Source organism: Athene noctua, chromosome 3, assembly GCF_965140245.1.
Source record: "Athene noctua chromosome 3, bAthNoc1.hap1.1, whole genome shotgun sequence".
In the NCBI taxonomy this organism is placed as follows: domain Eukaryota; kingdom Metazoa; phylum Chordata; class Aves; order Strigiformes; family Strigidae; genus Athene; species Athene noctua.
In genome coordinates this window covers 75,224,635-75,237,899 of record NC_134039.1, presented here as the reverse complement: position 1 = coordinate 75,237,899, position 13,265 = coordinate 75,224,635, and the positions used below count along the sequence as shown (strand labels likewise).

The 13,265-nt window shown below is 38.9% G+C and overlaps 1 protein-coding gene across 12 annotated transcripts in view; it reads left to right on the top strand.

Moving 5' to 3' along the window:
* The window catches only part of MAGI2 (membrane associated guanylate kinase, WW and PDZ domain containing 2), a 789,209-nt gene that overhangs the window by 701,844 nt on the left and 74,100 nt on the right, over positions 1 to 13,265 (top strand). For 8 of the 12 annotated variants that reach the window (XM_074903407.1, XM_074903401.1, XM_074903404.1 and 5 more), the window contains 3 exons: positions 2,178 to 2,370; positions 3,358 to 3,444; positions 5,461 to 5,706. In XM_074903407.1, coding sequence (XP_074759508.1) covers positions 2,178 to 2,370; positions 3,358 to 3,444; positions 5,461 to 5,706 — 526 coding nt within the window. Of the gene's footprint in view, positions 1 to 2,177; positions 2,371 to 3,357; positions 3,457 to 5,460; positions 5,707 to 13,265 lie in introns of all 12 variants that reach the window. The other 4 variants (XM_074903400.1, XM_074903399.1, XM_074903398.1 and 1 more) reach the window with 2 other exon arrangements.

Genomic DNA, 13,265 nt, shown 5'->3' with positions numbered 1-13,265 from the left:
AACTGAAACACAGAGTCAATTACCAAGAATCACAAAGAAACTCAGTATCAAAACAGATTAACATGTATGAGTTAATACACCCAGCCTTAAATTTCAGATTATATTCTGTCATGATTTTCCTAATCCCAGCGTTTCTCAGGTTTAATCTCAAAACAATAGGTGAAACTTTATTGCCTACATGTCATCATCTTTTTCCTCAAAGTAATCTCATGCCAGTATGAAACTGCATTACAGAGGTAATATAAACCTGATACATATTTTTCCAATTAGTGTTTTGCTTGTAGAATTTATAACTATTATGGAAACTACTCAGCTGTACTGATAATTGGATAAGAAACAAATTCAGACACAGAAAATTAAAAAGAAGGAAAATTAAGTTGTTCTTGATATTAAATATACTCAGTAACAGATACGGTGGCCATCATCTTGGCAAACACACCTGCCTGAAGTCTTTAAAGTAGGACTATGCTGCTTATGTTAGGAGTCAATTCCACCTCTGAGATGAGGAACACAATCACATTCCACTGTGGATATGTGAAATATCACAGTAACTACTTAGTCAAAACAAGAAAGAGTTTTAACAGTTTGCTGTAGATAGTGATGACCTACCATGCTATGAGCTGCACTTGTGTTTCTCCAAAGGTTAAAGATGCACAAATTGTTCAATCCTTTGGCAGACAATTGTAAAGAAACTGCAAATGCTCAATTAAAGCAAAGGAGGAAGGCAGAGCCTACAAAATTCCAAGCTGCAGAGGGTTATCACCCATCTCTTCCCAAGATAATTAGGACAAAATTCTTACTCATCTGAGATGCCCAAATGTAAAGGTTTTGAGAATACTTTGTGGAGACCTAACTAAACATATCTTTGGACAGCTTTTTCCTGTCCAGTAAAGGAGCATAAATACATATTTCATAGTTGGATTTTGCACAAAGTATTTTCCAAAGCTTTGAGGTATATTCTTTCACTATTTGAAGAACAGAATGGAGAACCTGAAAGAGTCTCTCTGGCAACTCAGCCTGGCACTGCTTAACACCAGGAAGCAGGAAAATGCCGCATCGTGTTCTCTCTTTGCTAAGTCTTGAAAGCAAAAGTGAGCCAAAGGGAGCTAGAAATGAGGGAAAATTCTCCAGGCTCCACATGCGGTTTCATTTAAACACTCTGCTGGGATACTTGCAACTCTGCAGCTAAGCCCACAAAAACACACAAGACCACCTGTGTGACTACCACATCCAGCCTTTGCAGTTCATCATGAAAAGCAATACTTGATAGCTTTTATCTTTTATTATTCAAAGCAGATTGTCACATGACATGTCATATCCATCATTCTCTGCTCACTCTCACACTGAACAAGAGAAGGGAAAATTTGGAACACGCTCTGTGAATGCTTTAATATTCTTTCAAAGAAAGGTTTTGTTTGAATCAATCTCAACTGTTCTACCAGTTATTCCACAGGGAAAATATATATGACTTCTTCTAATAAATTATGTGAATTTATGTGCATAGAAAGTGGAGAAAGTCATTAAAAGGTTTTGAACAGATTTTTTACTAGTTCATATGTCCCATACAAATTACATTTAAATGTCAAATTGGGAAAACAACATCTGCCCAGAGTAAGCTAACATTATTCCTCTTTTTCCATTTTGTTAATCAACCACTACCTGATCAATTTTTCATTATGAGTAACAACATCTGATATAACACTTCTTTTCCAAAGTCCCAAAGCAAACTCTGTGTAGTAGGACTCCACTACTGACCTCAAGTGTATTACTCCAGGTGCTTAAATCACCCAGCAGTGAGGAACGTTTGATAAGAAGTATGCAGACTAACTAATTTATGTCAAAAGGACCCTTACATGGAATTAATCTGTTTAGATCTTCTGCATGATGTAGTCTATATAAACTCAACACTCCTTATAGACAGATTGTCTTGATTTGAAGATATCAAGTCAATTATCCTTAGATCAGGATTCTCAAGTGTATCACTCCTAAGCAGGTAGGAGACATCTTTCAATCATACCACAGAGGAGGAGCACAGCTTTCAGACACACGCAGATCTTTTCACCTGCACTGAACCACTAGCTTAATTTCAAAAGAAAATGAAAATCACTGCAACACTCATGGCACTAAATTGGAGGTTCCGTGTATATATGACAGGATTTTGTTTCTTTGATGCCTAGATACTCATCGGAGCAGTAATTGCCATGGGCTCAGCAGACCGAGATGGTCGTCTCCATCCTGGTGATGAGCTGGTGTATGTAGATGGAATTCCAGTGGCCGGCAAAACCCACCGATATGTGATTGATCTTATGCATAACGCTGCCCGAAACGGGCAAGTGAATCTTACTGTGAGGAGGAAGGTGCTACCCACAGGTGAGTGAAGGCTGGGAAAGGTGAAAGGAAAAACAGATCTCAGTGCTGGCAGCACTAACAGGTGCTGTTTTAAACAAAATGAGAAAATTTAAATCAAAATGAATGTTTGTGTCATTTTGAGGAAAGAATAATTGTAAATATGTGTCCCTTGTTTCTGTGACAAAAACACTACAGCTGAGTGTTGTTTCCTTCAGAAGCGGAAACAAATTTGGCAACCCCGGTGTGGTGATCATGAGTGCTCTGGATTTGTTCCATGCTGTCTTGGTCTGTGCTGTCTCCTCTAGTCCACTTTTGGGACAAAACATTCACCTAAGTTAAAGCTGCCTGTGTCAATAAGCAATCAGAGAAAGGCTCAAAGATTGTTAACTGTTTAGATCGGGAACTCATTTCACTCTTGTATGTGTTAAAAGCCCATTTCTGGTCTCATTGATGTCACCTGGAATTTTCCCCCCCAACTGCAATGCAAGCTGGCTGAAAACCTTTTATATGGCACAAGCGGCTCCTAGGAACAGGGCCGGATCCTCCCTTCAAGCAGACACATTCAGAAAATAAACCTAAAATTTGTGAAGAATTTGAAGTAAATTAAACCTTTAGACTAGCTCAGTCTCAATTACTGGAAAACACTGGAACCCGAGAAAACATGTGGCAGCATCTGTAAATGCTTAATGGGAGAATTTGCTGCTGTTCATTGCAACCTTTGCTTACTCAAGGCAAGACGTTTATTTAAGAACTTTTAAAACATTTGTGGTGAGTACACTTCACTGAGGCACCAGAAATGAGCAAAACCACGTTCCCAGCCTGTCCTGTCTCCTGCCTCCCTGTGCCCTAGATCTGCTGTCGTTGCCTGCGCCATTCCCCTTCGCTCCCCTGCCAAAAAGCTGCCCTCCCACTCACCTCCGTCTTTGCAGTCCCCCTCCCACTGCGGCACCGCAGCTCCCTGCCAGCCGCACTCTCGCGGGACTGACTTTCTTCTGTTACTGACTCCAGAGTCCTCCAGCCAGAAAGGTCCCCCTCCGCCCGGCGCGACGCCCCCTCGCAGCTCCCCCAGCTCTAGGAAAATGGCCAATAACCAAGGTAATCCGCCGAGTGCTTGCGATTAGCACCTTTCCCGGGTCAGCCAGCTGTACAGACTGCAGGCAAAATTATCAAGAGGGCTAGCACAGAATGGATGCCAGCCTTTGCTGCTAGTTGTTAAATATTAAATAAAAGGGTCTATTAGACACTCTGGTCTCCTGGCACAGAAAATGAAGCAAGCCGGTAAAACACCTGGAGTTATTCTTGGGCCTTAAGAGTGCCACACCGGGGAGTACAGTGTGTAACTCATTAATGTTTAAGCATTTCAGGAGCTGAACAGGTTTTTAATTTGGTGTGCTATAACATAAGCTTTGTGGAAACATTTTTAAATGACTGATGTTGGGCATGACTGAAAAATGCTATACTAACACATCAGGCCAGTTGATTTTGTGTGAATTTCTCACTAACGTGAATGTATACAACAGAGGGATATGGGGCTTTCCTTACCTGCCTGATAGCTGATGTACATATCTATCTTAGCCCTTGACTGGAATCACCATTTTGCACAGACCCTTACCCAGATCTGGAACAGAAAATCACCATTCACAGGCTCTGGAAAACAATTGGATTAGGAAAATGTGTCGTTCAGAACAATGCAGATTAAAATGCCGTTTTTTCACAGGCAGAAGCAAAATGTAATTTTTCTGATGAATATCTATTGCACAGCTGACAATCAAATAGCCATTTAAACTTTTCCTCCTTTATCTTTCTTTTCCTATACTTAATGGCATTCAATTGCATTCTTTTATGGCCAAGCCAGCTCTTGGTCAATCTGCAGAGTAAGACAATTTCCTTTCTGTTGCAGCCATACTGATATAAACAATATTGAGCTTTCTGAAACATGACAGCCAGAAAATGAGATCTCTCTTGTCATTTAGTTGCAGATTTGGTTCAGTAATTCTTGGAGATTTTCAATTCTAATGCAGGAGTATAATAATTGTTTGTTTTTCTTCCTCTTTATTCTCTCTAATCACTTTATTTCATAGTTGCAGAAGGACTGCTAAAGGACACACCTGACTGATAAAACAACAACTTGTCCTTGGATGATGTTTATTTTATTAATATACACACTGAAGGTCTAATTTGCAATCTCTCTTCCTAGGATGTATGTGTGTATGTGTAAGCTCTTCACATGTTCAGTAGAATGACTGCCACTCTCATTGCTTTGAACAACAAACATATTACTTACATTCATCTGAAAGTTCTGTATTAAAAGTGTCGATAAATGCTGATTTGTGTAAACAACTTATATCTGCGAGGAATATAAATCTTTTTTCCCATCTGGAAGTATAACTTTACTGTTTTCAATTGCTAAAATGCCTGTACTAAAGAAGTGTGTAATCCCACAAGATTTAACTTGTTCCCTGTTCTTGTTACTATAAAGCAATACTGAAGTGTGGATAGACTCCATTTTCACCTCTGCCCTTTCTAACTTGCCACACAAGAGCATCTTCAAACCTTTAAATGACCACTGCTTCTGTCATGACAACCACAGTAAAACTATTTGTGATTATTTTTCATTGTATAACTGCTCTATTCCATGAACACCTTTTGAGCATGCTAATCAGCTTGTAAGGAGAATATTATGCAGCTAATCCTAATTACTCTATGTTAGCTGCCTGCTTAAATTCTTTTAATCCAAACACAAATAATTTTATATTGGATTAGTCGGTCACATTTTCCTCTTGAAGACAGATCAACCAGCAGACAAGGGAACAATGCTTGTTAGTGGTTTTGCAATCCAAGTAGCCACTGTTTCTTACTTTCCTCTCTTGTATATAGTTCAGCAGTGAGTATTCAGGCTCACTTTATCTGACTGCCCTTGAAAGTTTTGCATAATTGTATAGATTCTTGTCTCTCTGCATCTATCACAGCTCCTAGTTTAATACTTGTGGTAGTCTGAGCTATAGACAGTCAACTGTATTCATGTTGCATTAGCAAATGTACTTACTGTAAGTCACAGAGCCACTGAGCAAGTCAGACTGTAATGTAATACTGGTGTGATTTATGTTGTAGAACCGTGCCCAGAGAATGGCAGAAGCCCAGGTTCAGTGTCCACGCACCACAGTTCTCCAAGAAGTGACTACACTACTTATGCTAACAGTAATCACGCTGTCTCTAGCAGCAATGCTACTCCCCCTGAGGGCTTCACTTCTCACAGCCTGCAAACCAGTGATGTGGTGATCCACCGCAAGGAGAATGAAGGCTTTGGCTTTGTTATCATCAGTTCCCTGAACAGGCCCGAGTCTGGGTCCACAATAAGTAAGTAAATCACATTTTTCAGTTTATATTTTTCCAAGTTTGCCCCAAACTTAATAACAATAATAATAATAATTAATTAAAAACTGACATGCTAATTAATCGCTGCAGAGGTTAAACCTGAAGAGACTCTCAAGGATGCTTCTAGGGGCACCATTTGTTTGTCTGTTGTGTCTTGGACAAAACCAAAGATTTTTCTGTCCTCTGAGGTCTGTACTTCACATGCTTACTTGTATCTCAGCTGAATTATACTTTTTTTTTTTTTCTTTTTTTTAATCACATTGAAGTTCCGGAAGTTGAAATAAAAGCTTAGATCGCAGCAAACCCCATGACAGCAGCTGTCCAGTTAGGGCACTGCAGAAGCAACTGGAAAATGGGAAAACTGGTTAGACACAAGTGCAGAGAGGTTGAATTTTTATCTACCTGGAGTATAGATAGTATTAAAGTTACAGGTGAGTACAGGGATATGATGTATATAGTGGCAAGATCCGGCTTAATAATTATAGTTCACCTTCTGTCCAGAAAAGTAATGTTTGCTGGGGCTCAACTTTATTGCTTTAATATAGGCATCTAGTGCCATTTGAGATGTCCTGGGTACATCTAGGCAGATGTGACATAGGACATACAAGAAACTCAGACCCTTTGGTAGTGGCAGCTGCAAGCACAGGGGCAGCCTTGGGTGTTTCAAATTACATTTAACCAAGAACTGATCCCATTGGAAGTAAGAAGAATAAAAGGCTTTATGTTGAGAGACACCTCCCAACAAATCCATCTGAAAATGTGAATGCTAACCACTGCTGAAAAACCAAGGGAGAATATTTGTCATTTTGAAAGTTGCAGTCTAATCCAGTCCTTTCCCTGCAATCAAAACATGCTTTGAAGGAAATGATCTTTGCCCAAAACTGGTTCCTCAGGAAATAAAATCACAATTTTAACTTTTAGGGCCAAACTTCACTCTTCTAAATTCATAACAGAAAAGCAACTAAGACAATATTGGGAAAGCCATATCTCACAATAGAAAATTATGTCAGAAAACTTCTTTGCAGTATTTCATGATCATGCCGTTATCAAAAGAGTTGCTTTTCATATTACCTCAGCTGAATTTTAGAATTCCATGATTGCCAGAATTAATATTGTAACAAAACCATGGATAACTAGGCTCTTGGGATTCCAGGTTTTCACTGTATTGGATATAATAGCCAACTGGAAGTTCTTTGCAGAAGATCAGACAGGAAAAAAAAATCCATAGAAGACATTGAAATACATGCATATTAATCAGTTAAGTTGGTCATGAATTTTTCACGAATTATTTCAGAGATAGGGTTTGTGGTTGGGAGGGATGGAGAGGGAAAGAAGAGAGGAAGAGAAAGAAAATGCCCAAGCAACCAAAAGTTCTGTGACTGGCATATTCTGCTGAAGAAAACAGACCCAGGTTCAAGATCCTGCTTTGCCTTCTACCCTCCAACATGTTCTTGTGGTACTTTTCTTTCTCCCCATAGGTAGCTACTGTTGAACCTCAGTTGAACATCTCCAATAGTGAAGGAAAATGACAGTCTGCTGTGGAAATGACAAGCAAATCTATGCAAATTATAACTGTATTGAATTTCAGTGATCTCAAAGAGCATCCAAATACTAAGTTTAGAAGAACATCAATGAACAAAAAATGACATTTGCTATAGACAATGACAGAACAGAGAAGAAAACACCCTTTCTATGTGAATTCAGTTCCAAAACTAGTAGAAAAAATAAGCTGAAAATGACATAATCTGTCATCAGTATAAAAACACTCTAAAAATCATTGACTAGTTGTAGTTTAAGGGAGGTTCATTCTCTTTACTTAACATTTATTTGGTGAAGTAATTTGGGCTCCATTAATGGGAGCATAGCCAGTAGATTGAGGGGAAATTATCATCCCTCTTTACTCAGTATTCATTAGGACCAGTCTAGGATACAGAATCTAAATTTGGGGCCCTTTGGTAGAAGACAGAATAGAAAAACTTCAACAGTGGCCACTGAGACTTCCTGAGGTCCCTTCCAGCTTGAAATATCCTGAAATTCTTTGATTAAAATGCACAATCAGGGGTAGAAAGTGTATTAATGGTAGGAGAGTATCAACTGGATGTAGGAGGTATAATGCCCAAAACATAGCTTACATCAGTATCAAGGTATGTATCTGCATGACACCATGTCAAGCACCTTGGTAGTCACTCACTTCTCATAGCAGTAATATGTTAGTTTGGTGAAATGTTGTACTATAGTTCCAACGTTTCTGGCTTCGGAGCCAGTGCGCTTATTGCCAGCTCGTGTATCCCCATGTAGCACAGAATGATGCTGTGCAGACATACCCTAAACATACACAGTCAAATGTTAATGTTGTCATTGCAAAGCAAATCTGAAAGAATCAAAATGGACAAAATAGGTCAGAAAATGGAATATCTCATACCATCAGACACTACTAGGAATAACATAGCCTAAGAAGTCATCTCACTTCCGTCAGGCAAAGTGAAAAAGAGTTCCCTTGATTTAAGAATGTTTATTTTGATAACTTTGTTCCCTTTTCTACTTTCTTGTAAAAGCAAAAGGCTTGAGGACTTGTAAGTGCAAGTATCATCATCACGTTTACTCAAAAGGGCAATCAGGCACTGAAATTATTTTCCTTGTTCTTGAAATCACACTTATAAACTATGTTTTACAATCCAAACAATTATAACAGCTCTTGCTGGTTACAGGAGTGTGAACTTTGTGTCTCTAGGCACTTGTGCTTCAAGCACTGTTAAAATTGAGGCAGTCATTCCGCCAGAGTTGCTACTAGCCTCAGAGCTGCAGGTTCATGGATTTGCTGCTTTGCAGTTGGCCTAAAGCTCAAGGGGTCACACAAAAGCTCGCCCTCTGCTTGAAAGATGAGTTAAAACTAGCTCTGGCTATGAAGCTGTAGGACCACCCCATGAACCAGAGTGGCAATGCTCCAGCTGAGCACCACATCCCTTTCACACCCTCTGATGGGGTGTGCACTGCGCTGCTTATTAGGAGTGCTTCATGCTCCCTCTGACCTGGAAAAGAGCTGTGAAAGGCTCAGGACAACCTAGAATCAAGGATGTCATTCTTGTTCCAAGAAGCTTAAGGTCTTGGTCAACTTTTCTCTCGACTTGCTTTGCAAGGGGTTTGTTGTCACTGCTGATTTACAGACCTGCCTTTGCCTTGCAGAAATTTTCAAAATACTAAGTGAATGCACTTTTTACCCTTGATAATGGCTCAGAGTGTGGGCGACTACAGCCACAGTTAGGAAATAGACTATTTTTTCACATTTTGTGATACGCAGCACTATAGTAGCTGTCATTTTAATAAATTACTGTTAGGTAGTTTGGAGCCCGTCTTTAGATCTGGATGTAATTTTTACTTACTGGCATAAGCATCCAATTCTTATGGTACATTTCTTTTACTGTGTTCTATAATAGAAATTTGTCTCCCCTTTGCCAAAGCATTGCTTGGGAAGCTTTCTATCCCAGCACAGGGGATTATCATGCACCAAACCACAGTTCTGATGTGGGACAGATCAGAAGTGGAAAAGAAATGACAAGGATTGAATGAAGATATTTGACAGGGCAAAGCAGGGATATATACAAGATCAGCCATGCTTCAAAATTACATCAGTAAAAGAAGATAAAAGTGGATAAATAAAGAACTGTGTTTGAGTGGAACATCAGGAGCAAGTCGTTTTGACTAGTTCAGAGCGCAGAGGGTCTTAGAGTGATAAGAAATTTTAAAAAAGAAGATAAACATGGCCAGGTTCCTGACCTGCTCCTAATGAAACGATTAACTTCCACTGCCCCTAAAACATACTATCATGCTTTCCCCCAGACCCCATCCCAACATTAAAGGGTGCTTTGGCTCTCATCCCTTCTCCAGACAGGCCACCCAAATTTGACCTTATTTTGTGCTTTCTTTTGCTATGCAGGCTACACATAGTTTATCAAAATTTTGTCATTTCCAGTGGTATTCTTTAGAGGACTCAGTGTCGTGTTCCCAGCTGGATGCTTGAAAGCAAACTAGTTTTTCACTTTTAGTTTGGGGTAGATCTGGACTGATTTAGCCTCACAGATCTCCAGAGATCTTACCAGGCAACTGCCTTTGCTCACCAAATTACGAACATCTTTTAGATGCCCTGCTTCAGTGGCAGAGTTAAGTGGCCAGACTGAGCAAACTACAGCCTATTTCTGAAATCCCATCCTGAGGAATACCTTCATGCTTCACCTAGTGAAAATATTTGCAGCACATGTGGTTCTGCAAGGAAGGGCTCCTCCTGGGGCTGTCCCCTCCAAGTCCCCAGCATCCTGCAGCAACATCTGCGGCTATGGAAGTGCAGCTGTGGCTGGGATGGCATTGCCTCACACAACAGGACTGTGTCACGTTACAGCTAAAATACCGAACTGAATTAGTTATTCTACCCTTTGCATTACATTTAAGATAATACTCAATAGTGTGTGTCCTCTGTGGTAAAGATCCTTTCTTGTGGAGCTTTTTAGACTATCAAGATAAATTCACTATCTGCATCCTATGGAAAAGCACTTGCAGACAGGTGGAAATGGCCAAAAAGAGATTTCTGGATGAATTTTTCCCAAAGCTTTATGGCGTACACTTGTTCCTGCCTCCTTCAAATCTTCCTGCTACTTTTACTTCATGTGATTGGGGTGCAGCTTCCTCAAGGAGAAGAACTTGTGATCCCCTGTAAATCTCTTAACATCCTAATTTCTGTAAAAAGAAACCATGTGTTGTAAACAGATCTCGTTAACTGGTAACTTCCAGTGAAATTGGAAAACTGGCAAAATTTCCATGAATTTTACTATAGCAGGTACTGTCAGTTAGCACAGTTATAAAGTGTAAACAAGCAGAAAAAATAGGCATAATCAATAAGTAATTTTTAAATATTTAAAGGCAGATGACTATGCATACTTATGATGTTCCTCCTGTTTAGCAAAAGGGGAGTTGTAGATTTAATTTGTCCCTCCACTGCATATGCCAATGACTGGTGGATTTTCAAAACATGATAAAACAGAGTATAATGAAAGAAGTTTCTCTCATTTCTCAAAACATGCAGTCTTAACTAAAAACCATAAATCCAAGATAAACCTCTGCTGACTGCAGAAACAGCATTCTGAAATAAGTCCCATTCAGCCCTAGTTTCTCTGAACGCCTTGCAGTTTAGAGACAAAAACCAACTTATTGATCAATGATAACTGTGTGACCTGAGACAGTTATTTGTGCTACAATTTCACAATTTCACTGCTTCCTGGGTAACTTAGTGCCTGGGGACACAATTTTCTGTGACCAAGCTGCAAATTCTAAAGAAAACAGAGCTTTGGAAATTAAGATGTCTGTCTACCCCACCTTGGAGATCTTTGGAACAGAACAGTGAAAACCCACCTGCAGCATGAGTCCCCTGTGGAAGATACTTGTGACCTGCGGGCAAAGAATCTGGTTTCTCATTTCTGCTTAGCTTTGATATTCAGGTTTGATCTGTTCTTCTGCCTCTTCAGGTACAGAAACACACTTTCTAACCTTGTTTGACTGATAGTATAATTTGGAGCTAAAAGAAATCGTTCCATATATGCAATCACTAATAGTGAAATAACCTAAAGAAGTGAAAGAGATTTTTAATGTCACTAAATATCATTGCTGCAGTTTGCAGGCATGAAATACTCAATTGGCTATTTGATATTTTTTGGAGAATAAAGCATGGAGGATCTTAACCACATCACTTCACTGTCTAGGTAACTTCTGCCCTGCAGTGTGTTCCTGAATAGGTCATTTGTACCTATTCAGTACATTCAAGTGGTGCTGCTCTTGTGTTTCCAAAGAACAAACTCTGCAAGTTTTCTTAGCACAAACCTGGGAAGGGAATCAAGGTTTTTCTAATGATTCCACGGGGCCCATTTTGCTTTCATAAGAAGCCCGAATTAAAGTACCTAAGTTCCATTAATTTTTCCTTAGATCTCCAGATTTCTAAGATATGTGCAACTCCTTCCCACCTACCTTCTTATGCCTGTGCTATTCAACTAAATATGCTCCATATCAGCACACGGTGGGATTCAATTCATAAGTTCATTAACCTTATAAACAAAAGAGATTAGTGTCATCTGCAACAATTCAATATGCCACAGATTTCTATTTTCCAAATGAGTGTCCCATAGAACAGCCCATCAATTTCAGGAAAATATTTTATCTTGTTTCTCATATTAGCCCTGATAGAAAGTCCACCATACTCAAACTTCTCAAATTTTAGATTATTCAGTAACAATGAAATTACAGATGTTTACATTTAATATATTCTCCCAATTAAAATCTTATATGCTGGAGCCTACTGGTTGAATGAAAACTCTTGCACCTTTTGAGAATTGAGGATATAATAAATATTCATGTGATCAGCTGTGTAACATTGAAAAGGACAGCTGGCTCAGGAAGGTTCATTTGCTTCGTTTATTTTCTATATCCATTAACATTAGAAAAGATTGAAAGAATTTATCTGCCAGAGGGTTTAATAGATAAAGTAGAGGTTTGATTTTTTTTTCCCTTTAACTGATCATTTTTGACATTTAGCTACTATATAGGGGAAAAAACAGGGAGGTTGCTTTCTACAAAATACATTCTCAATAGTTATGACTAAAAGTTCTGAACAGATATTAAAAAAAAATATTGATGTAAACCAGAAAAGCATTATTTGTTGGTAACATCTTAGAATCAGCTATTTCTAGCATGTTTGTCTCCCAGGTGAGAAGGATAAGTAATTTTTATTTCCAAAAAGCAAGAGGCTGATAGATATATACAGTGTTAGAAGCAGTACCAGAGTACCAGTATTCAGCAACTGCTCTGACTTTGTGTATAGCTCACCCAAACATATGGACCCTCAGGTGTAAAGCCACAGAATTTACTCTTTCTTTACTATGACAGGAAGGTGTGGGAAGGATGTTCATTTGCATCATGGACAGCAAAAGTGAGTGATTTTATCAAATAAAAATAGTGATATAGAGAAAAATGTGGATTTGTAGTTATCAGTAAGTTTCTGAAAGCAGACCTTATCCACTTCCTAAATGCAAAGATCACTTTCAGATATTGTTCTCTTTCAAATAGTATTGTCTCTTAACTTTTTAATTTAAGTTCTCTTTTGATACTGAGCTTAGAGCTGATCATTGCACAATTAACTACCTTCTGGGAAAGCATCGTCTGCTAGGTACCAGCACTAGATCAGTCTGTGTTCCTGACACAAGTGCTGTACATATCTGAGGGAGATTTAAGGGGAGAGGTTGATGGCTTCAGTTGTCTTAGAAACTTTGGTGCTCTTAGGATTCAAATCTTTCTGAAGTCATGATTTTTTTTAAAAAAACACACCACAGAAAAGTTAGATACCAATCATAAAATCTGTACTAGATTTTTTTTGGCTCCAGGATTATGACTTTTGCCTTGGAAGGATTTTTTTTTTTCTTAAGGTAGATATCCATATATATCACTCTTGAGTATCATGTTTTGGATGACTTGATATTATTAGAGAAAAAGAATCATATACCTAT